At 43.0% G+C, this 24,200-nt stretch overlaps 2 protein-coding genes across 2 annotated transcripts in view; one reads left to right on the top strand and one right to left on the bottom strand.

Annotated features, from left to right (window-relative positions):
- The window catches only part of POLR2B (RNA polymerase II subunit B), a 41,753-nt gene extending 38,473 nt beyond the window's left edge, over positions 1–3,280 (top strand). Inside the window, exons 24-25 of the mRNA XM_045834603.1 lie at positions 2,031–2,226; positions 3,019–3,280. Coding sequence (XP_045690559.1) covers positions 2,031–2,226; positions 3,019–3,108 — 286 coding nt within the window. The 3' untranslated portion in view covers positions 3,109–3,280. The remainder of the gene's footprint in view (positions 1–2,030; positions 2,227–3,018) is intronic.
- IGFBP7 (insulin like growth factor binding protein 7) overlaps positions 3,197–24,200 on the bottom strand; it is a 67,977-nt gene continuing 46,973 nt past the window's right edge. The window contains exons 2-5 of the mRNA XM_045834606.1: positions 13,694–13,803; positions 5,833–5,949; positions 5,084–5,210; positions 3,197–3,462 (exon numbers count right to left, since the gene is read on the bottom strand). Coding sequence (XP_045690562.1) covers positions 3,443–3,462; positions 5,084–5,210; positions 5,833–5,949; positions 13,694–13,803 — 374 coding nt within the window. The 3' untranslated portion in view covers positions 3,197–3,442. The remainder of the gene's footprint in view (positions 3,463–5,083; positions 5,211–5,832; positions 5,950–13,693; positions 13,804–24,200) is intronic.

The raw sequence follows: 24,200 nt of genomic DNA on the forward strand, positions 1-24,200 counted from the left end.
TATTGGTTCACTGAGTTACGCAGATTTTTAAATGTTGACATATTTCATTATACCAGAAAAAAATTCACATTTGTGAATATCACCACTGAGGTCATCAGAATAGTCTTAAAATATTGGGAAGTATCAAGCCCATAGTGTTGGATAGAGGTTTTCTCAAATTCTAATTATGGATCAAAAACTCAAATTTTTAATCATTTTCAGCAAATACTTCAAATTGTTTTCTTGGAAGTAAAAGGCTTGCATTGTTCCTTTTCAGAAAATATTCTGCCATATAAGTCTGAATTAACATAATTTGGTGTTATCATTGGAGGATTAACATGGTTGGAGTCAGCTATTTTTTTAAGTAGAAAAGATATTCCATGGTCAAAGTGACTAGTTCAAGTGCTTTTCTTCAAGACCGTGCTGTTCAGTATTCAACAGAAGTACTTTATGAGAACTTCCCATTTTGTCATAAATATTAAAAAGATGTGTATTCAAGAGTCAGGTTTTAATAAAACCAACCATTTTTACTGCTTTATTACTGATGCTCTTAAATCAAATGGGCTTTTCCCCTCCTTCACTCACAGTAGCAAACAAGACAGCTGGTCAGGTTTGGTTGCACTGCCTTGATGTGTGTTCAGGTGCCAGCAGTTTTTATTCCGTTGCTTTGCAACCATCAGTGCAGTGTCAGCAGAGTGAAAGAAGCAGATGTGTTGTTAGTATTATTGTAAAAATAGTTTTCACATTCACAGGGTCCACAGACAACCTTTGCTTTAAAAGATTAGAACATGAAAAACCAAAAACTAACCACAGTAGTTCCTTAATATTATTAAATATGCAGTGTTCAGATTTACCTATTCCTTGAATAAATTTTCAGAAGGTTTGTTGGTTTTAAAACCTTCAGAATACAAATAAGGTCTGTGCTTTGCAGTTGATACTTCTCTTAAGCTTTTTAAATCTATAGGCAGCTTTGCAGCCTTTTTTCCCTCGTAATTTGTTTGTTGAAGAAACTGGGTTGTTTATCCTGGAGGGTTTCTCCCAGTCCAGATTTTGCTGTATAGATTGCATTCCTTTGCAGTTTGGATTTTTGCATTTGAGGGCTGTGTGTTCCTGTTTTTCTTGTGATTAGCTAGTCACATCTAGAGCCTTGATGAGATGATGTGATTGTGTTCAGTAATACTTCATAGGTGATTGTATACTTCTGATATTTGGTTGTCTCTCTCGACTTCAGCAGCTATTAACTAATGATCATTACCTAAAGCCATTAATCAGATAAGGATTGCAGACTGATGAGATTCTAACCTTATTATTCCTTTTTCATTTATTTGCTAGAATACTTTTATGGAAGAGAAACTTGGTTTCATCAACTGGTTACCTGGTGACATAGTTTGTATAGTAAAGGCAGATAAATGCTTCATTCTCTCCCTTTATTTTCCAGTTTATGAATTGGTTGTCTAGCAACCTTCAAAGTTGACTAGTGATTGATTTTTTGGTAATAACATTAGAAACTCAACTGACTTGATGTTTTTGTGTATTAAGAATGTTAAGAAAGCCATCACCATTCACCTGCCTGGCCATCTGAAGAGCATGTTTTATTTCACTTCCAATCTGGGGAAACCAGTTATTGTTCACTTGTTCTTCCCACTACTTCTGCCAGCATGCATTTATTACTGCAGGCGTGATTGCCTGGGAGACCTACTCATGGAGAAGCTACTTTATTTAGATCAAATTTTGTTATTTATTTTAGAGCATAGAGTTGAATTCTAGTAAGTTGAATTAATATGAGGCTCTACTCTGTACCTCATTGTATTTTATGAGGAAAATTATATGCTACACGTGAGGATCTAATGTGTTTATTCTCTTTGGGGACCTTCTAATGGACATCAAATAGTTGGTAGATTTCTCCCCTCCCCACCATGGAGAGAGAATGCTAGGGTATACAAATTAGAATCTAGTTCTCCATTGCTAATATCCTTCTTTACCTTTGCCATCAGTGAAGGTGGTGTTAACATAGAAAAATACAAAGTAATCTGTTGTTTTTCCTTTAACAGTGATGGTGGCCTGCGTTTTGGAGAAATGGAACGAGATTGTCAGATTGCCCATGGGGCAGCCCAGTTTTTAAGGGAAAGATTGTTTGAGGCATCAGATCCCTATCAGGTTCATGTTTGCAATCTTTGTGGAATAATGGCGATCGCTAACACCAGGACGCACACGTATGAGTGCAGGGGCTGTCGAAATAAAACCCAGGTGTGTATAGACTTTTGGGGCTGTTGATACCAGTTTAGTATGTAACCATGTTGGTCTAATCACCCCGGCAGATTTAGTGTGGCGGAACAGATTGGCATTTTCACAATTTTCAATGGCGTACCTTTATAAGATACCTAGTTTTAAATGGAAAAAAAAACAACCCAAAATTAGATTTTTCTAAAAATCTGTTTAAATTTTACCATAGTATTGTCTCTAAGCTGTTCATCTTTTGGAAAAGGCCTTGTAGAAGGAATTTTATTTTATTTCTTATCATTTATTTTATTTATTTTTCAATTACATTTACAGTCAATGTTTTTCATGCTATTTTTTTAAATTGTTGTTCAGGTACAGTTAAAAAACCTATTACTTAAGAAGGGTGAATATAGCCCTGGCTGCTGTGCTCAGTGGATTGAGTGCTGGCCTGTGAACCAAAGGGCCACTGGTTCAATTCCTAATCAGGGCACATGCCTGGGTTGCGGGTGAGGTCTCCAGTAGGGGGTGCACGAGAGGGAACCACACATTGATGTTTCTCTCCCTGCCTTCCTCTGTGCCTAAAAATAAGAAAATAAAATCTTTTTTTAAGAAGGGTGAATATAAATGGTCTGGCACAAAGGGTGAAACACTAAAGCCTATTAAGAGAAAGGACCAATGAAGGTCAACTTTGTAGGATGTTATCTTCCTACTCATTTATTGATCATCATCTCAAGTACCAAGTCTTTACCTCTTTCTGGGGTAGGGAAGTAGGCTCATTTCAGTACAACTTTGCTAATTACTTTTTTTTTTTCCTTTCAGATTTCTTTGGTGCGAATGCCTTATGCGTGCAAACTGTTGTTTCAGGAGCTTATGTCTATGAGTATTGCTCCTCGAATGATGAGTGTTTAGCTTAAAAGATTCATCGTAAGATACTTTTAAATATCTTTTGTGTCTTGTCTTTATGAAGTGGCTTTAAAAATAACAAATACGAGCTACATTGTGAGAAAAAGCATTTTATTTGTTTCGTTTGATGATATGCATGCTTTTCTTCTGTAAATAGATAATAAATTTTTGTAGATAATCTTGATGTGTTGTCTTTATTTTGTATTTCATTATGTAAAACCAGTGAGTATAAGTAAGGTGTTAGTGGACTGGATGAAAAAAAACTGATTATTAGGCAAGAACAGGTATTGTAGGTATCCATGATTATTTTTAGCTGTGCAGACTAATATATTCTTCAGGTTTATAGCTTGGCACCTTCACCTGTTTAAAAAAAAAGATGAAAAACCTAGTTACATGTTTGTACATGGTTGACTTTCTGATTTTTAGCTATTTTAGTGTTTCCAAGTAAATGATGTTAAAATGTGGGGAAAAAGGATACACTGTATGCATGACTTGGGGGAGTGCTCTTTGGAGGTTGAGCTATATACCATTTTAGATGTGGAAGGCAAATTTGTTGAACTGGTCTGTGTCTAAGCATGGACCTTATGGAATGGCAGAACACATTTCGCAAACGAGCGTGCTGAGATCCAGAGAGGCTAAGAATTTTCCTTTGTCACCCGGCTCTTATCGAAAATTTAAAGTGGAATGATGACTGGCAGAGCTGAGGCTCAAACACATAACTCTTAGCTACTGCTCTGTTTCATCTCCTGGCTTTACACATCTTGGCTGAAGAGAGTCTGATGAAACACCTTTACTTGATGTTTCTTCCTTTGATACCACAGCTGAGTGATCCGCATACAGGAATGGTTTGACAAATGCTGACAGTAAATTTTGTATTTTTGGTTTAAGGGCAAGCCAATCCAGACATCATCCTAATAGAACTATATACTGTAAATACAAAGCTGCATTATTATGACACCACCAGGACGGGTGCTTACGAGGAAGCTTTTGACAGTGGAGTGTGGGTGTAGGCAGAACAGAGTTGGGTACCTGCCATTGTACTCTCCTTTCTGGCTTTTATAAAAGCTCATGGTGATGGACCCACAATTGTTTCCTTTTACATGAGAGTTTAATATAATAATCACAACACTAAGGAAAAATGTAGATAGAAAGTTATGGGAAATACTGTGTTGGCCAAAAAGTCTGTATGGTTTTTTCCGTAAAATAAAAGACACATTTTTCATTTTCACCAATAACTTCATTGATTTGGACATTTTGAGTATATTGGCTATCTCCCATGTGGTATAACATTAATTATTCTCAATTAATGTCTCAATTTGATCACTGTCAACTTCAACTGGTCTACCCAAGCATGGAGCATCGTCCAGCGAGAAATTTGTGGCACAAAACCTCATGAACCACTTCTGACACATTTGGTCAGTCACAGCACTTTCTTCAGACACTGCACAAATCTTTTTTTGCATTTCAGTTGTGTTTTTACCTTTCTTGAACTAATAAAGTATAATATGCCTAAAATGTTGCATATTTTCTTCCATCTTCAGTATTAACATGGTTACACAAGAATTCATGAATTTTGATGTTTAAAAAAAATGAATGCTGATACGACAGCTATCACAGTACAATAACAAAATTGTTTTGAAGTTAAAGACAACTAAGCGCTACTAGAGCGATCTTACAGAAAAGACCAAATGAACTTTTTGGCCAACCCAATATAAGTCATTCCAGTCAAGTTTGAGGTTTTGTCTCTTACGTATGAGATAAGGTGAAATCATCTAAGTCATCATAATAGCATTCCATCAACTGTCTGAAGGGGACTTTCAGAGCCTACGCGCTCCACATTTTGATTACATACTTAATGCCCTGTGGAGTCCTACCGTTAGAATTTCATTAAGAGCTATGTTTGATAACTTCAAATTGGTTCTGTCCTTTATTAAGCAGAAACACTAGTCATTTTTAAGTGGTTGTGAGATTTATTACCTACCTTTTTTCACTGGTATTTCATGTAAGCTATTAACCACTGTAATTTTTGCTGATGCTGAAGCCTGTCCTTGGGAATTGGAGGCATGGCACTCATACTCGCCTGCGTCCTCCTTACTGAGAGGGGATAACTGTGGGGGAAAAAGGACCATTAGTGCCTCTGTGCTGCTCCTCTCTTTTTCTAGCGGGTTCAATTAAGTCATTATTTCATAATTTCCCTAAGATGACCAGGGAATTCAGCAAAGATACTGCTAGAAACAGTGCAAGTCCTGTGCTAGGAGAATCATACAGCTACCATATTTGGTCTGCTGGGAAGATTCATACTCTGAGGAAATGTGGACAACTTTTGGTCACATTGCAAAGGTTAAAAACTGGAGAGGTGCATGTATAGGTTTGAGGAAATCTGTGATAGGGTTATGATCGAAGTACTATCCATGAGTATTCACGGCTATCAGAGATCAAGTAAAAGAAAGAAAGTAATAATAGTTGACTAAAGTAATTAATGGCTTGGATCATTTAGTTGGCTGTGAGAATTTTGCTTTGAACTCTTAGGAAAAAAAATTTTGTAGTTCTTGTTTATTTGTTGTTCAGTTTCAAAATACCCAATAAACCTCCGCTGTTTGTTTAGTTTCCTCTGAAAGCGGAGCAGCAGCACCATGTAAGTACGTTCAGCCTGGTGTGCATCAGGCATCTTTGCCAGGTCCGCTGAATCTAATCCCAACAAAGAAATTCGTGCCGACTCTTGGTACTCACCAGCACCCAGCCAGTTACTTCATGCTTTTCTGGGCCGCCTCTGGTCTGAATGGCCAGGTTTTCCCGGTCACCAGGCAAGAGTTCTATCCTCTGAAATCCATCCTCATCCCTTTTTACCTGCAAAAAAGGGGGGGAAATAGTCACTATGTTCTCTGCACTGAATCATGAGCTTGGAAGTGGCCACATTTCTGTAATTGCACAAGGGGTACATCAAACTTTAATGAAATGAAAACTAGCAATTTTCACATTCCTGTTTCCTGAATACTTATAAAAATATTCCTGTTGGTTTCCCTGTAAGCTTACATGTTTTAAATTAATGTATTTTTCTGCATGCTTGGGGAATACGTCACACTCTCCTGCCACTGGCTCTCACCATTCATTCATGCCCTTGTAAATTCTCCTCAGTGCTGGGCCTTCTCTTGCTTGCCAAGTGTACCTGACTGACAAACTGCATCCCCCAGTGCTAGGTAGGTTTGATGCTTGGGATTTTGTGTAGGAGTCCAGATCCAGGGTTCTTCCTTCAACACACTCATCCATGGAAAGTAGGTTGAGTCCATGGCCAATGCCAGCCCTTTGTCCTGAGGGCGAAGGATTCATCAAATATTTACTAAAGTCCTGAGAACAAAAAATGCCTGTCAAGCACACACCTCTGTCATTGTTCTCATGACAACACTTGCTGCCTACCCCTGTACATCTCACCATGAGGATCAGGGTGGGTTAAGAAAATTGTTTCCTGGATTGTAGGCCAATAGCGAACACTAACTTTCCCCTTCATTTGAAAAGGCAAACTGCTCATTATGTAAACTTCGGAAAAGATACCAAAATTTATAGAATAAAATTTACTTGTAACTCCTCCATAATACACCTTTAGCATAAGTTTCTAGAAGTGGAATTGAGTCACAGAGGATAAATATATTTTAAGGCTTGTTATAATGATGGGTTTTTTTTTAAAGGGTACATGAAGCGATGTTTATTCCATCCCAGGTTCTTTAAAAGATAAGCTGATGATTATGGATAGTACCTTTGTAATTAGAAAAAACAATTTCAAACAGGTAGTTTCCTTTTTTTTTTATAATGAAGCAAATCTTCAGTTAAAAAGGTCAGACCATAGTATATACATTTTTTTTGACACCCTGCATCAGTGTTGGCCGTCTTACACGTAACCCCACCCTCACCACACGGTGTGGCTAAGCCATTGTCTCAGCTTCAAACCCACTCTGTTTTCTCTGCTTTCTGATGCCAAGGCTGAGACTGAGAACCTCAGGCCAACTCCTCTATAAAAAAGTAGGATCAGGCCAACTCCTCTATAAAAAAGATCTAGCATCACTGGTTTGGAATGCCTGGTTTTTGCTGCTTTGCTTTTCTCTCCTAGGGTTCCCCCACATTGTCACTAACAGAGGAAACCTGGTATCTTTGTGTTTTTCCCATGAATGTTATAAGACAGAACTGATAGACTCAACATGCATCTTTTTTCTTCAGTTCCCCCAGTTGCTGGCAGAAATGGTTTATGCTAGTGCTGATTTTGAAATAGCTGTTTAAAAATGGTTTCTCATGTGTAAGTATTAATTTGATTCAATGGCTAAAGGAATACATCTTTGGTCTTTATTTATGGAATTCAGGATTCTTGAAGGGTTCTGTGTGTGACCAAAGCAGAAAAACACTGCAGCAGAGAAACCGAGCGTCTGAGCATCCGGGCCATTGCTCCTCAGGTCTGCAGCTCTTTATAAAGACCTTTCGGTGCCCGTTAACCTAATCCACTATGCGCAGAGAAGTTGTTCTTATCAACTGTTTTGATTGGAAAATGAATACTTACATTTAACAGAAGTCATTTTAACATATTGTAAAAAGTTAGTACACTATGTAAAAAATACAGAAAAAGGTGTCAAGAATTTTTACATGGCAAATACCTGCTTGCTTGTGTAAGGGGAGGGTTTTTTAAAATTTATTTTTTTACAAGATGAAGCTGGATAAAAGTGGCTTCTAAGGTGATTGTACAAATATGTAACTGGCTGGAAGTGCCTCAAAGTCTGAACTTGAGATATCTGTAGTGCAGAAAAAACTGCCTAGTAGTGACAGCTGACCATACAGGGCCAAACGGAGAGAATCAGAGGGAGACCAGGAAATCATTTCAGGCCCCTCTGTTTGTATTTGAGCTGCATCCTCCCTGAAATCTCAAAAGCCGCAAAATCTCCCTGAATCCTATTATTGCAGATAAGCAAATAATAAGAAAAAGAAAAGTGCCACAAACAGTGGTGGCAAAACTGCGTAGCCACATGCAGAAGTGAAATTGGACCACTATCTTATACCATACACAAACAATAACTCAAAATGGAATAAAGATATGAACGTAAGACCTGAAATCAAAAGACTCCTGGAAGAAAAAACATAGGTGGTAAGCTCTTCAGCATCAGTCTTGGTGATGATTTTCTGGATGTGACTCAGAGCAAAGGTGACAAAAGCTAAAATAAACAAGTTGGACTACATTGAACTAAAAAGTTTCTGAATGGCAAAGGAGATCATATGCAAAGTGGAAAGGCAACCCACTGAATGGAGAATTAGCAAATTTCATATGAAGTTAGTATCCAGAATATATAAAGGACTTGTACAATCCAACAGCACATGCACACACACACACACACACACACACACACACACAATCAGAGTAAGTGGGCAGAGGATCTGAACAGACATTTTTCCAAAGAAGGCATACAGATGTCCAACAGGCCCATGAAAAGATGTTCAATACCATTGATCATCAGAGATATACAAATCAAAACTACAAGCAGCTGTCTCACACCTGTCAGAATGACTATCACCAAAAACACAAGAGATAGTGTTGGCGAGGATATGGAGAAAAGGGAACTGTTGTGCACTGTTGGTGGGAATGTAAATTGGCGCAGCTATCATGAAAAACAGTGTGGAGACTCCTCAAAAAATAAAAATAGAACTAGCATGTAATCCAGCAATGCCAGTTCTGGGTACTTACCTGCAGGAAACAAAATCACCATCTTGAAAAGATACCTGCACCCTTATATTCATTGAAGCATTGATTATAATAGCCAAGACATGGCAATAACCTGAGTGTCCATGGGAAGATAAATAGATGAAGACAGTGTGGTATAACTACATAGAGGGGAATATTATTTAGCTGTAAGAAGAAGAAAATCTTGCCATTTGCAAAAACATGGATGGACCTTCAGGGCATTACACTAAGTGAAATAAGTCAGAAAGAGAAAGACAAATGTATGATCTCAGTTATATGTAGAATATAAAACACAAGAACAAAAACAAAAGCAAACTAACCCCAAGCTCATAGATACAGAGAACAGATTGGTGGTTGCCAGAGATGGGTATGGGGTCAAGAAGTGGATGAAGGGGGTCAAAGGTACGAGCTTCCAATTATAATACGTTAGTGATGAGGATGTAATGTACAGCATGGTGAGTATAATCAATACTGTATTGCATGTTTGAAAGTTGCTAAGAAAGATCTTAAAAGTTCTCACTGCAAGAAAAAAATTTTTTTGTAACTACCTCAAGTGACAGATATTAACTAGGGAGACATAGTGTGGTGATTTCACCATGTATACAAATATCAATTATATTCTATACCTGAAACTAACATAATGTTATATGTTAATTATACCTCAACTTTTTTTTTTTAAAGTGCCAGTGATTACAGAAGCAGGATGACTTAGTCGGATTCCTACGGGTTAATGCATTTTAAGGGTTTACTAAATTTCATGGAAACTTTAAAGGACATTTATACAGTCCAGAACATATTTTTTAGAAATTTTATTTCTTGATTTTAGACAGAGAGGGGAAAAGGGAGGGTGGGGGAGGGAAAACAGAGAAAGAGACAGAGAGAGACAGAGAAAAACATCCATTTGTTGTTCCACTTATTTATGCATTCATTAGTTGACCCCTGTATGTGTATGGACCAGGGATTGAACCCACAACCTCGGTATATCAGGTTGATGCTCTAACCAGTGAAGATACCCAGCCTGGGCCCAGAACATATTGTTGTACCTTTATGGCAAGTTTCAGTAGAGTTTATGACGAAATAGAATATGTGTCCATTAAAACTTTCAGATCCCCAGCCACTGTAAACAAATGATAAAATGACTGTCTAGGAAAAAATATTTATAATACAGGAGAAAGGGTCCATACCTTTAATTTACAAAGCCACAGACTGATAACAAGAAACAATCCAATGGAAAAATGGATAAAGGATATGAACAGGTAACTTACAAAAGAGAAAGTCCAAATATGAAGATATTCTCAATGTAGTCAAGGAAATAAAAGCAATAATGTGATGGTACTTTCACCCATCTTTAACAAAAACTAAAAGGAGGGGTAATACTCTGTGCTGGAGAGGATGCAGGGACATGGCCTCCCACACTGCTGGGACATGCGGACTGCTCCAGTCCACGTGGAGAGTAATCTGCAATATCCGTGAAACTAAAATCTTTTGACGTACTCACAGAACTTTCCTATAGGGAACTCTATCCTATAGGGGAAAAAAAGTTCACATAGGATATGTGTACTTGGGTGTTTAGGGTGGCATTCTTTAATGGTTATGGCACACTTGTACTTGGAATATTATGTAGTTACTGGAAGCAGACCTGGAGGGATGCCCATGAAGTATTTATCGAGCAAAACAAGTTTCAGAGTCATATGCACACTATATTCTCACCTCACTCCGCATACAAAGGGTATTTACTTGTATGTGTTTGGACATAAACGAGGGGATGAAAGATACAAACCAGGGCAGTTCACACTGGAGACTATGAACTCTTCTTTATACATCTTTGGGTAGTTTCTCCTTATCATCATTATAACTTAACTGTGTATTTGTAATTAAAAAAAGAATATTCTTAGAAGTCGTAAAAGCCTACATCTGAAGAAATGTTCAGGCAGGAAAAAAAGAACGGAATAGGGAACCTCCCCATCTCAGAAACATCCAAGTGTTTGGAAGGAAGGAATTTTGGGTGTTTTATCTTCCCTGTAAGCATCACCTCTGACTTATTTGGTTTATGTAAATAAGGCTATTTCAGTTCATTTTTCCATTTTAAAACTGCCCTTGGAAGCTTTTTTTTTTAAAAAAAGATTTTATTTATTCGTTTTTAGAGAGGGGAAGAGCAGGAGAAAGAGAGGGAGAGAAACATCAATATGTGGTTGCCTGTCACGTGACCCACACTGGGGACCTGGCCCATAACCCAAGCATGCACCCCAACTGGGAATCCAACCGACAACCCTCTGGTTTGCAGCCCATGCTCAGTTCACTGAGCCACACCAGCCAGGGCTTCTGTCCTATTTTTTATTTTTAATGAAAATGCTGGTTGTGAGCCCTGTATTGCATTCAGGACTCACTGATGAGTCGTGATCTGCAGGTTGAAAAAGGTGCTTCATGTTATGAGTGTGGCGAGTAGGTTATGAAGGTGTAGGAAAGTCAAGAGTCTAGCGGCTGGATTTTTGCTTGTTTCTGGCAAGTATGTAGAACATTATTTTTTTCTTGTCCCCCTCCCCCCAAGTCATTTCCTTTACCCCCACCCCCCAGTTGACAAGCCCCAGGAAAGCCCATGGGACCTGCCCCAAGCAATTCAAGAAACCTAAAGGAAAAGGTTCCCCAGGGAGATTTATTCCCCTGATATTTTTGTCCGTTAGCTGGGATGGGGCAGAGAGAGGGCTGAAGAAATTATTCGTGGCCAGATTCGACAATGAAGTCACAGTCCAGGGACACTTGGGTCACCCTGACTTCCCACTGTGCAGTCCCTAGAGCACTGCAACAGAGCCCTGTATGGATGATCTTTGCAGATGTTGTTCCTCCGCCTCTTCCCCACCCGCCCTCAGCCCCCCAACCAATAACTTCCAAATAATCAGTGAGGATCCTCGGCAGTTTTCGCCAGAGGCCGCGAGGTACATGCCCACTGGCTGCGTTTTTGCTCTTCATGGCTCCCCTCTCCCCTTTAAAAAATAACCTATTGAGGTGAGATTTCACTGCTTTCTTTAACAAAAATTCCAGCTGTAAAGAATGGTTGTTGCTGTCTCTATCCACCCTCACCCGCAGGCATTTTCTGGAAAAACCCTGCGTTCACTCCCACCAGAGGACCCCGTGGGGGCGATGCATCCCTCTGGCCACATGGGGGCGCTAGAGGCTGGCAGGTGATCAGTGGAAATTTTACAATGTCCTACATAGAGAGCAGAAAGAAATTTCCTCTGGGGTCATTAATCTGTGGCAATAACGTGAAATTGGAGCTGCCAGTGACAATATCGCCTACAGTGTAGAGGAAGCTTTCTGAGGTGGAAGGAAAAAAACACCACCACCAGTGGAAGCAGAGTCAAGAGCAAAGAACCTGACCACACTGTACCGGGATCCGCTGCCCTTGAGGAATCGTCACCACTCCGCCTTCGCCCCCGCCCCCGTTCCCCTTACCTCCCCCTTTTTTTTGCCTAAATTAATTTGAAGTGAGTTTCTCCAACTTGCAACAAAAAGAGTTCTGGTGCCAAAATCCTTCCTAGAGCTCCAAAAGTTGCTCCTGTAGTCAGACACCAAGCAAACAAAATAGCCAAGAGACCATGTCCGTCTTAGAGCTCACGGGGGAAGGAACCTGCCACAGAGAATGTGGCTCTGCCTTTTTACTTAAACGGATTTCCTTTTTGTTAGCATGAGTCTGATGATATTTGCTCAGCAGGATTGTTGCAGCATCTAAACGCGTCAAAATGTATAAAAAAGGAAATATACAATAACGTACAGTACAATCGTTAAGTATTATTTGACCCAGCAAATGTTTTCCCTTCTACGGACAGGCTGAGACTATGCTGGCCTTCGAAGTCAAGACAGTGGTACAAGATAATGCCACTGGAAAGGAAGCATTTCCAGGAACAGCACCTAACAAACAGTGCAAATAATGCATCTGACACCAAGCCAATTGATTTTACCTGCTTTATTTCATGTAATTTTTACAAGAATTACATGCTACTTTCATCATGCAGGGGAGACCTAGAGCTGTGGTTCTCAATCTAGGTAATTTTTGCCCTAGGGGACATTTGGCAGTGCCTGGAGACGTGTTTGATGGTCACAGCTGGGAGGGGGGCGGGCACTAGCATCTAGTGGGTAGAGGCCAGGGATGCCGCTAAACATCTTGCAGGGCACGACAAAGAATTATCTGCCTCCAAATGTCAACAGTGCTGAGGCTATGAAACCCTGGCTTAGGGAGAACTCAGCCAACCTGAGTAAGAACTCACATTCTTAACCACTATTCTGTTTTTTTTTAAATACTCACCTGAAGATATGTTTATTGATTTTAAAGAGAGGGGAAGGGGGGAGAGAGAGAGAAATAGTGATGTGAGAGAGAAGCATTGACCTGTTGCCTCCCATACACATCCTGACTGGGAACCAAACCCACAACCTAGGTATGTGCCCTGACTGGGAGTCAAACCTACAACCTTGTGGTGCACAGGATGATGCTTCAACCAACTGAGCCACCTGGCTGGGGCATTAACCACTATTCTTAAATCACATGCTTCAGCCTTCAATGGGGACACACACACACACACACACACATCCGTGCATACACATGCTCCTCACACACTGAAGCACATGCATGCTCCCATGTGCACACATGTACATGCTCAGAGGGTGGGTTTGGGTGTTCAGCATTATAGTTCTCCAGTTCCTAAGGCTCCCTGTAAAATCATTGGCTGGATCTCGGGGAGGTGGGTGGAAGACTGGCATAAGGCTTCACCTTTGAGGAGGGGCAGGCAATGGAACAGGCTGAGGATTTTAGGTTATTACCGCCCTTGGGCAGAAAGAGAGGAGCTTGCCAGTCTAGGATGTCTTTCTGAAATCTGTGTCACTGACCTTGTTCCAGATGAGGACAGGGGTTGGGATTCCGATGACCTCACAGCTCAAGTACACCTTGGCACCAGTGACATTCCAGATGTCCTTGGGGGAGGTCACAATGGAAGGACCTACAAGAGAGGGCACAAAGACAAACATATTTTCAAAGGCTTTAATGTCAGTCAGCATGATAGGAAATAAATACTTGATTATGTTTATGAGGCCGTCCCTCAGTGAATTGTCCGAAGTGAATTTCAAAGACCAGATGGGCTTCCTCCTGCCACGAGCATGGCTTTAAGCTATGCTTTGAGAATGCACACATCTACACAAAAATGATAATGAGGAAGAAAAATTTATTGTTTATAAGATTTTCTTCTCTCTCAAATCATGCTTAAAGGAGTTTGAATTTACCAGCTGTTTTTACTTCAAGGGGTGGGGGGGTGACAACATGAAACCACTCCTTGATTAATAAACAAAACGAACCTAAGAAGGTATATGAAAACGCATTGAGTACCCTGAAAAGACGGTAGTCCCTGCCTTAAGAAGCTTAGGATCTCAGGCTGACGAGTCAGGGGCGATAGAGCAGGGATGGAAACTTTCATCAAAGAGATTGGCATGAAGGGCATGTGACCTCGGAGACTGGAAGGAGACACTTTTGAACAGAGTGGCCCGGGTGTCAAGGAAAAAGGTGGAAAGAAGGGTCTTTCTTCCCAGCTTCCTAGGTTGGGGGAGCAGTGGGTAAAAAAGAAGCAGTGACAGGTCTGTGGTATGTGACCAGGGCCACCAAGGAGAGGGCTCTTCCCCAGGATTCTCAGTGTCCAGGTCCCTGGCAGTGCACGCTGGCAAGTGAGGGCACCTGTCAAAGAACTGTCTGAAGAGTCACCGGTATGGGACCAGCCAGGGAGAGCCCAGAGTGACACTTCCCTGTCCCCTCAATCCTGGAACACAGGTCTTCTCTATCATATCCCCTCCAGTAAGAAGGTCCTTAGCACCAATGTAAATGATATGTCTCCTTTTCTTTTTAAAGATTTTATTTATTTATTTTTAGAGCGAAGGAGGGGGAGGGAGAAAGAAAAGGAGAGAAACATCACTGTGTGGTTGCCTCTCACACGCCCCCCACTGGGGACCTGGCCTGCATCCCAGGCATGTGCCCTGACTGGGAATCGATCTTGTGACCCTTTGGTTCACAGGTTGGAACTCAATCCACTGAGCAACACCAGCCAGGGCAGATATGCATTCTTTTTGTTACTAAAGAGGTCCTGAGGTTGGCAAACTACAGCCTGTGGGCTGCTTGCTTCCATGTGGCTTATGTAGTATTTGCATTTGTAAGTGGTTGGAAAAAAATTAAAAGAATATTTTATAATGTGAAAAATTTAGGAAATTCACATTTCAGTATCCATAAAATAAAGTTTTATTGGAACACAGCCATGCCCCGAGTGGAGCAGTTGTGGTGAAGACTATATGGCCTAAAGTATTTTCTGTTTGTCTCTACACAGGAGAGGTACAGATCCCTGCTCTGATCAACTGAGGGGAACCCATACTGAGATAAGACATCACGGGAGAGTCTCCGGACTTCAGTGTGTTTCACATGACCCAGAGCAGATGCAAGTGCACTCAGGGCGTGATTTCTGCTCCAGCCCTGAAATGCAGCCCTTTTGAAGCCAACAGATACTGGAGGATCAGGACTTGCTAACAGCTCTTTCCTGCTGAGGTGCCAGCTCCCTAGCATCTGCAGCAGAAGAGACACGTATACCTACTTTTTAATAGGTGGAAATCAGAATTTCACTTCTGCTAATTCCGAATGCCAGGTTCCAGGCACCAGGGACCTTCAGAGAGACCAGGGACAGCCCACAGAGGAGGGGAGTGGAGGTGGGAGCTGGGAGCTGGGTTCCCCACTCCAGGACAGTGCACTACTCCAGAACCAGGCCTGGCCTCAGGCTCAGTCCTCAGGCTCAGTGCTGTTTCTTGGATGAATGAGTTAAGTCTTCCCGCTGAACTGCAGCTCCCCTCTGCCCTGGGGTTTCAGCCACATGTCTAACTGCAGGGTCATCCTGCATCAGAGTCCTGGGAAAAGGACACTCTCCCCTTTAGGCCTGGAAAGTTTTCTCGCATAATCAGCATTTGAAGGACACGAAGTCTCCCCTCTTGCAACGGGCTATTTCCAGCACACCATTAATTTCCAGAAACAGAAAGGAAATGATCCTACCATGTAAGATTTTTCCCACTCATCTAAAGGGTTAGATGCTGATTTTTTAGAAGTCCCTGGGGTATTTTAATTTTTTTTCCTTTGCAAGAATGTGCAAAACAATCAAAGTTTTGAAAGCTCTAAGTATATTTCGCGCTCCCCTCCCTGTACACCACGGGGTTGCAGAGGAAGCCTGTCTTGGCTGGGGGTCTGGACTTTTCTGTTGTAGATGCGGACGTGGTGAGCACGGTGGGGCTGTGTTTGTCTGTGTTTCTGGCCCTGTCTCAGATGCTTCCTGGTCTGGCTGCAGCGACCCAGGACCCCGCAAAGGGCCGCGCTGGGCCTCGCCCCATCCCAGGCTTCCTCCGGGGCTCTGGGACCACAAGGCCTTGGACACCACACGACCGGATCTGGCTGGACTTTGAACTACTTTCACTCACCTCTCTGAGGGCCCCCATGTGGCTTTGTCCTCCTCCCCACACATGGACTTAGCAGGATGACATCAAAGCTCAGGGGACCTCAAGGGACTGTCTGGGAAGAGTACACGAGTCTTCAGATATGTGCAGGGGCTCAGGAGCAAAGCTCATGTGCCCAAACCTCATGAGGAACGTGAGGCACTTTCACTGCGAGGGCTCCGAGTGGCGGCCGTTCCTCTTTGTTCGGGACAGATTCAGGAGCGCACGCGGGATTCCCGCCCGATCTTCTGTCAAGACCTGCTATGGGACCTTCCCACGGCGTAATATAAGAACTAAGCTATTCTTAGTTTTAATATAGTCCATTTGATCAAGTTTTCTTTTATGATTAGTGCATTTTGTGTCCTGGTAAAGACATTTTTGCCTAGCCCAAGTCTGTAAAAATCTCCTGTTTTCTTCTCTAAGCTTTATGGTTTCACCTTGCACATTTTAGGCTGTGGTCCATCTTTAATTAATTTTTGTGTATGTTATGAAGTAGAGGTCAAAGTTCACCCACGTCCCCCAAAGGACATCCACTTGCCTTGGCACCATTTGTTGAAAAGACCATCTTTTCCCTCCTGAACCGTAATGACGGCTTTGTGGTGAATCCATTAGCCATACACGTGGGAGCTTCTGTCAAGAATTACTGGCGGGATTCTCTGTTTTGTCCCGTTGATCTGTGTGTCTGTCCCTGACCAGCGACCACAGTATAATTCAGAATTAACTGTATTATAACTGAAGCACTGAACAGAGGGTGGATCCATTATTTCCATCTCCCTCCAGTCCTCTTCTTGTTTCAGGAAGTAGAACATACAAGGAGGAGCAAGAATTCTTTAACAAATGTGAACCCTAAAACACTTTCAATGAGATCCATCACCAGGGGTTCAAGGCTAGGACAAGTTATACTGCAGGTTTCTCCTCCTTTCTCCCAACCCTTGGAATACATATCATACTTTAGGTTAATGAGCTGAGTATATATTTGGACCATCTGAAAAATATAAATGATTTCATCAATTCTGCCACCAGGCTATCCCAGGAATTCCACCAGATTTCCGAGCAACAACACTCTGTTTTACTCACTGACTCCTGTTGAGTTGATGGATGGAGGAGCCGAGGAGGGGCCATTTGCACTAGTTTGCTGCACAATGCTTACAAAAACCCACGGCTATTTCAAAAGTCCTTGGACAATGTTGGATTCAGTAACAGTATCTAAACTGGAAAGAGCTAATGCTTGATATGTGGTCTCTTGCAAAGGAAAGTCAGATCAATGATTAGACTAATATTCGAGTGATCAGCCGAACTTCCTGAGTAGTTAGAGGCTGGACTGGCTTCCACCTGACTTCCCAGGGTTGGAAGAACCCACAGGTTTCAGATTCTTCCTGTTTACTTCGTTCAGCACCGACACCCACAGGATCATGCACTCACTAAACTCTGCCTAGTGACTTGCCACTCACTGGGCTGGAAATTGGAAATTCCCTCACAATATAAAGATGGAATGGAGAAATTCTTGATAAAGGCATAAAGCAGCAGCATTATAGGAAGTTGAGTAATGAAAAAAAGTAAGGAAGGGACTGAATGGTGACCCACGGAGATAGCAGGTGGACGAGTCTTGCATGGAAGCGACGGATGGTGGAAATATTTGGGGATAACAGGATGGCAGATCCAACAACACTGCACTCTCTTCCCCCAATTTCCACTGATAAGCAATTTCCCTGCACACAATCACTGCAAATTGCCTGTCTATCATGCAACGCAATTCCTACTGAGGAGCTGCATGGAATCCCTCAATTCCATGCAACTCAATTCTACCTCAGAAGAGTGCTCAGCAAAATGACTCCTTACCAAGTAACTTCTAAATCTCTCCACTGCGCCTTCTTTCCAAGAACGCCAAAGCAGATCCAGAATTTATTTCTGTTTTTAAGAATAAAGGACCTTTTAGTCTACTCTGAGCTCATTTTCAGGCAGAAAGCTCAAAATCAGTCCCGGAGGCCAGGCCAAGGATAACAACAACACTGCCATCTAAATCATGCATGGTGTTCGGATTCCACTTAAAGCAAGTCACAGAATATGTAAATGTACAGGGACAAACGTCAGGACAGGTCCACTTATTTATTTATTCTTGCCATTGTTTTGGTAAGGACCTCAGGCTGCTCACACACACCTGTCTGGCAAACATCCTGTGTATAGGATTAAATGACGGCCACTACCTTTCCGCACCCCTTCCCCACCCTGGGCAACTCCAGGCAGTAACCAAGCTGCCCACAGTGCTGCCTGCTGGCTGGTGGAGACCGTCTTCCCCACGGTTCCCCAACCCAAACCCACCCGTGTCTTTCTGTCTCAAATGGCTGGACCCAAACCAGGCTACTCCGTTTCCTTTCTTACCTTTCACGACTCTGTTCTCATTCAATCTCTTGATTTTCTCAATTCTTTAAGTCCATTTCTTGATCTCTTATTCATAACTCTTGCCAGTAACCATGCATGGTGTCTTTTTGTTTGTTTGTTTATCATTATAATTTCTCCTTTCTATCGAATTTATTGAGGTGACTTTGGTTAACAAAATCATACAGGTTTCAGGAACACAATTCCCCAAGACATCATCTGTACACTGTGTTGTGTGTTCACCCCCCAAGTCAAGTCTCCTTCCATCATGGATGGTGTCTTTTCAAAAATCATTCTTTAAAAGGAAAGAGGAAGAAAAAAGAGGGGAGAGAGGAAGTAGAAGAGAAGGAGGAAAAGGGAAAAAGTGAAAAGAAAGACAGCCAGACCCTAAATGAAGTTGTAGTGAGGAAGAAGAAAGTTGTAAATTTGGAAGAAAAACTAAAATTCAATTTAATGGATCAGTGTCACCTTAAAAGTACCTAGAAGGAGTTGGGTGTCTCCCTGAGACACTCTACCTGTCTGTCTCGTCCTCCTTAGCCCCTTTTCATTAAGTTCTAGATAAATGGCCCACTGACTAGCAGATCAGTTGAGGAAAATTCGATGATAACCTTGAAATAACAATGTTCTGTGAAATCACTAAAGCTATAGAAAAGGAAGAATTATGGATAGATGGATTTGATTATTTATTTTCAATTACATTTATTGGGGTGACATTGGTTAATGTGGGTGAATGGATTTAAATCTGGAATATTTTGACTTGGTTCTGAAGAAGCTAAGAAGGACAGTTCTCACAAAATACACAAATGTCATGAGAAGAAGACCCTGAAATAGAATTAACTTTGAATCTGACAAGCAATTCATTCAAGCTGCTTTTTCATCAAGTTGTAGTAAAGAAAACAGAGTTAAAACTTATCATGCTCTAAAAAGCATGGGGGGGGGATGTAAAAGAAGTATGTGAGTGAACAATTTCCTTGTCTCCTTCAGCACAAAACAGTCCCCAGACATGACCTAAGATGTCCTTACCATGTTACCACTAAAAAGAAAGCACTCTTGGGGACAGAAAACTTGGCTCTGGAATCTTGTCTGCCATTTATAGCCCAGAGACCTTGAATAAGCCACTCACCTATTTTCACAGAAGAGGAAACCGGGTCTGAGGATCTCTCTGGGCCCGGAAGTGACCGGCCCTCTCATGAATGTGTCCCAGAGCAGTCACAGGGCGTCTGTGACTGCCACGAAGCCCTCCCTGAGTATTTATTAATATGTCTAAGACAGCTAAGTGTAAAGACTTCTGTAAGTTTTGGTAGGTGGGCAATCCACACTCATCTTTTTATTTCATTTTTTTTAAAGATTTTATTTGTCTTTCTTCAGAGAGAAGAGAAGGGAGGGAGCAAGAGAGGGACAGAAACGTTGATGTGCAAGAGAAACATCGATCGGTTGCCTCTTGCATGCCCCCAACCAGGGACCTGGCCCACAACCCAGGCATGTGCTCTGATTGGGAATCCAACCAGAGACCTTTTGCTTTTTGGGATGACACCTAACCCACTGAGCCACACCAGTCAGGGCAACCCTCATCCACCTTGACTCTCAATGATGCTGAGTCCTGGAATAGCTCACGCAAAATTTGTGCATTCATACCAAAAAAGGAGGGTTTAGGAAAGACCTGAGGTACCACATATGGAGATAAAGAGTTCAGACAACTTGGCAAAAATCTGCAGATTGAATTCCGATAACACATTGAAGGGAAAAGCACTAAACAAAAGTACAGCATGGGAAAAGAATGGTAGGAAAGCACTATGGCCAAGACGGGGAAGGGGATGAAACATGTGTAAACTTCCTGATATTAAATAAGGGGAAGCAGTAACTGTATGGCTAATTAAAGAGTGAAGCCACTTGCCAAGGCAAGTCATTTCGGGAACTTCCAGAGGTGGGGTGTCTTAGCATCTGGACCTTGGTACAGGAATCTCACTCACAGACTCAAGGGTATCAGCTGAGGACAGCAAGGGTAGGAGATAAAAGTACTAAACCTTAAGCAGCATAGTTTAGGTTTAACTTCAGGGTATTAGTTTAAGAAGTTATCCATTCATGGTAGCTACTGTTAGTCATTTACACTTTAGCGTGAATGAAAAGCCAATAGTTTATAGTGATGGGGCCCTGCCAAGCACTGCCAGAGAAAAGTGTGTAAGAATTGCTTCCTCTTTTCTAAATATAATCCACTGGGATGGGATGGGGGAGGTTCAATGCGTTTAGACTGAGAACAAAATGCTGGGAAGGTAATGGTCTGTGGTGAATTTGGAGCATGGACTTTGGAAGCAGGAGCTCTGCTCTTCCACACTGAGTTATGTGGCACTGCACATGTTATTTAACATCTCAGTTTGCCCATCTGTGAAATGGGGTAATGACACCTAAGTCATTATACTATCAGAAAGATTACATACGATACAGGAAGTAGCACAGTGCCTGGCCTGTGGCAAATACTCAATAAGTATTAGCCATTGTTTTTATTTCAAAGTAAATTCCTTGTGATTAGAGCTGATACAAGTCGCTTATTCAGGGGATGGAGGGAACACATCACTTGAACCTGGGGTGGCTAGGGAAAGGAGACGGCATCTGAGTGGGCCTGGAAGTCCAGAAGTCGGCCTTCTCCCAAGGATGGTTTTCCCCTTCAGAGAGCAGAGGTGTGGAGGCAGGGAAACACCACCCTGCCCAAGGAACAGAGAGTGAGCACACCAACCCAGCTCTGGGAGAGCCCTGGGCAAATGGGAGAAGCTGAGATTCCCGGGTCTCTGGATGCTGGAGCAATGGGACTGAAGTAGCATTTCAGGAGATGATTTTAGAGGCTTTTGCAGCAGGATTGAGACAGGGTGGGGTTTAGGGGCCTCAATCAAGCTTGTGGCAATGGAACAGAGAGGGAGGAGGCAGACTTGAGGCTATTCAGGAAGAACGGACACTATCCAGTAACTGATGGAACGTGGGGAAGACGGGAATGAGTCAAAAGCTGTGGGCCTGGGCAAGAGGAGGCTGCCACCCGACAGACAGAAGCAGGGATGTCAGTGTGAGGAAGGCACTGGATTGGGGCAGGGGGAAAGGGTGGATCTGGGTTTACATGAGCTACATTGGAGCTATCATCTGGGCAATGCGGACGTGCTCAGCCCCATGGAGAAAGGGAAAAGGATACAGACTGGGGCAGACCAGGGGCGCTAAGGTAAACTCTGTCTAGTTTATGTTTTAGCTCTGGGTAGGTTAGGTGGGTTCCTTCATACGCAAGGAAGACAGCTCTGGCTTTCCTTCCCTTGGCAGCTCTCTCTGGTGACCCCCAACCTATCCTCACCCCACCCCAGCTAAGGCAGAGAAGTAGACAGCTAAGGCATTGCTTAGCCACCAGCCACTTATTTATGGGAGCAGCCCATCTGGAAGCAGACTTTCCATTATGATACCAACCTGGTGATGGCACACACAGGCCCTGTAAATTACACTTCCCGACTCCTAGGCGCCTCTGGGTTAATGAGACACCCTGTGCTGGCTCCTCTCTCTGATACTGGAAATCTTCCTGGAGTGTGTTAGACTATTTCTTCTGTAGTAGATGTCACAGTATTCATATGTCTTTCTATGATGATTGTGAATCTCACGGTGTCTCTAAATGATCACTCTAAGTTTGAACTTGCCATGGAACATAAACAGAAAGTTGATTTTTAATGATTTGTTGCCTGCAAACAAATTTGTTCCTTGACTATGTGTTTTTATTCTTTCCCCCAAACTTGTGTGGCTCTAGCACAAGAAAAAGTAGGGTTCTGACCAAGCATCTGACTCCAGGGTGTGAGGCCTCCTCCCCCACGGGCAGTTCTGGTTGGCAAGGGCCATTTTTGGAGGAAGCCTGCATTAGGAAAGATAGATCCATGAAGGGCAAGGTCAGATGTGTAAGGTGGAGAGATCTCTCTGGTAGCCACGTGGTGGGCAAGCTCCGTGGGGCTGTGCCAGCGACCCTGCAGAGGGGTGAGCTCATTCACTGAGCTCCATGGAAGCTGAAATACCATGGCTACCATCATAATACCAGGCTGACTGATGTCCACACAAATTAAATCAGCAGGCTAGATTTTTATTTGGTGTGAGTGCGATGAAAGGACTGACTGTATACAGCATACCTTTATGAAGGGAAATGCCCTAGGGGTGGGGGTGTATCTTGTTCATGTTACTGTAGTCTCGGAAATACTTTCCACATTTCATGGGCCTGTCCTGTCTGGACTATGACACATCTTAAATTCAAAGAATTAAAACCCGGGGTCACCTTTCCCTCTTCCACACGCACTGAATCAAGTGAGGAAGTTTCCACAGGAAGGCACTTACTGCCACCTAATTCTGGAGTTCCTAGGAACTTGGACAGTGGGCTCCCCCAGCACACTTCCTCTCGGAGATCCTGCCCACCCTCTCCCCCACCCTCTCCCCTGCCCTCTCCCCTACATGCACACCCAGCGCCGGCATGTCAGGCATCAGGAGGCGTTTCCTGAACCGAGCTGTGAGGGGCAGTCTTCCAGAGCCTGCAGGCTCACCCACCCTCAACGCTTAGTCTTGGCCTGCGGGCTCTGTCCTGAATCACAAGAGTTGCAGTCTGTGGGGTCCCAAAGAAATCGGTGTTCTTGAACCCTGCCCCTGGGGAGAAGGATGTGAGGAACTTCCCCATGGCCTTCAACTTCAGGAGCGTTGGTCTTGCTAAGCCTAGTGCCTAGAACTCTGTGGAAAGCTGAAGAAGGCTGGGGCCTGGACTCCCAGGAGGCCTTGGGAAGATACTACCACAGAGTCACCTCTGCTGTTCCCTGTCCGGGGGAAAGCCCGGTTACCAGGGAGCCTCCCAGCTGGGTCTTTAGTGGAAGACTAAAGTTCTTCAGCTCCCTGAGAACTAGAGAAGCCCTCAGTTCCACTGTCTGACCGAGGAAGAGCTTTCCATTGTAGCAGTCCCAGCAAACCCGCAGGCTGGGCTGACAGCTCTGGAGACAGCCTGCGGAAGGGCTCAGTCAGTGCAGCACACAGGTCACCCTTTCAGACCAGGAGTTATCAACAGGAATAGGGTTGTTCAGTCTCAGGAAGGTTATGCATGCTGGAAAAGATCTCGCAGAGGGGAGTCAGCAGGAACAACAGCCACCGGACAAGCTGAGCCAACAAGGCAAGCTCCAGACACCCGGAAACCGGCTCTAAGACGGGTTCTCTGTTGCAGTGGTTGCCAGCCCTGGCTGCACGCCGGGCTCCTCCGGTGGATTTTCATAGTACCCAGGCCTGGGCGGCACTCCCAGAGTCTCCCCTGGGGCTGGGCGTGGAGTCTGGCACTGGGACTTTTGAAAAACTCCATAGAAGGAACCACTCAGTTCAAACATGCCTTCAGAACAGCAGTTAGTCAGATGATGAGAAAGACAGGAAGGTGGGAAGTAAGGGAGGAGGACAGGAGGACAGATTTGAAGACATAAGGCTCCCAAGTCTTTTCAGGGAGAGGCCAGGACACCCAGAGATGCAAGTGCTCAAGGAG

The sequence above is a fragment of the Phyllostomus hastatus genome, unplaced genomic scaffold, assembly GCF_019186645.2.
Source record: "Phyllostomus hastatus isolate PE091 unplaced genomic scaffold, TTU_PhHast_1.1 phas_contig_196, whole genome shotgun sequence".
Lineage (NCBI taxonomy): Eukaryota > Metazoa > Chordata > Mammalia > Chiroptera > Phyllostomidae > Phyllostomus > Phyllostomus hastatus.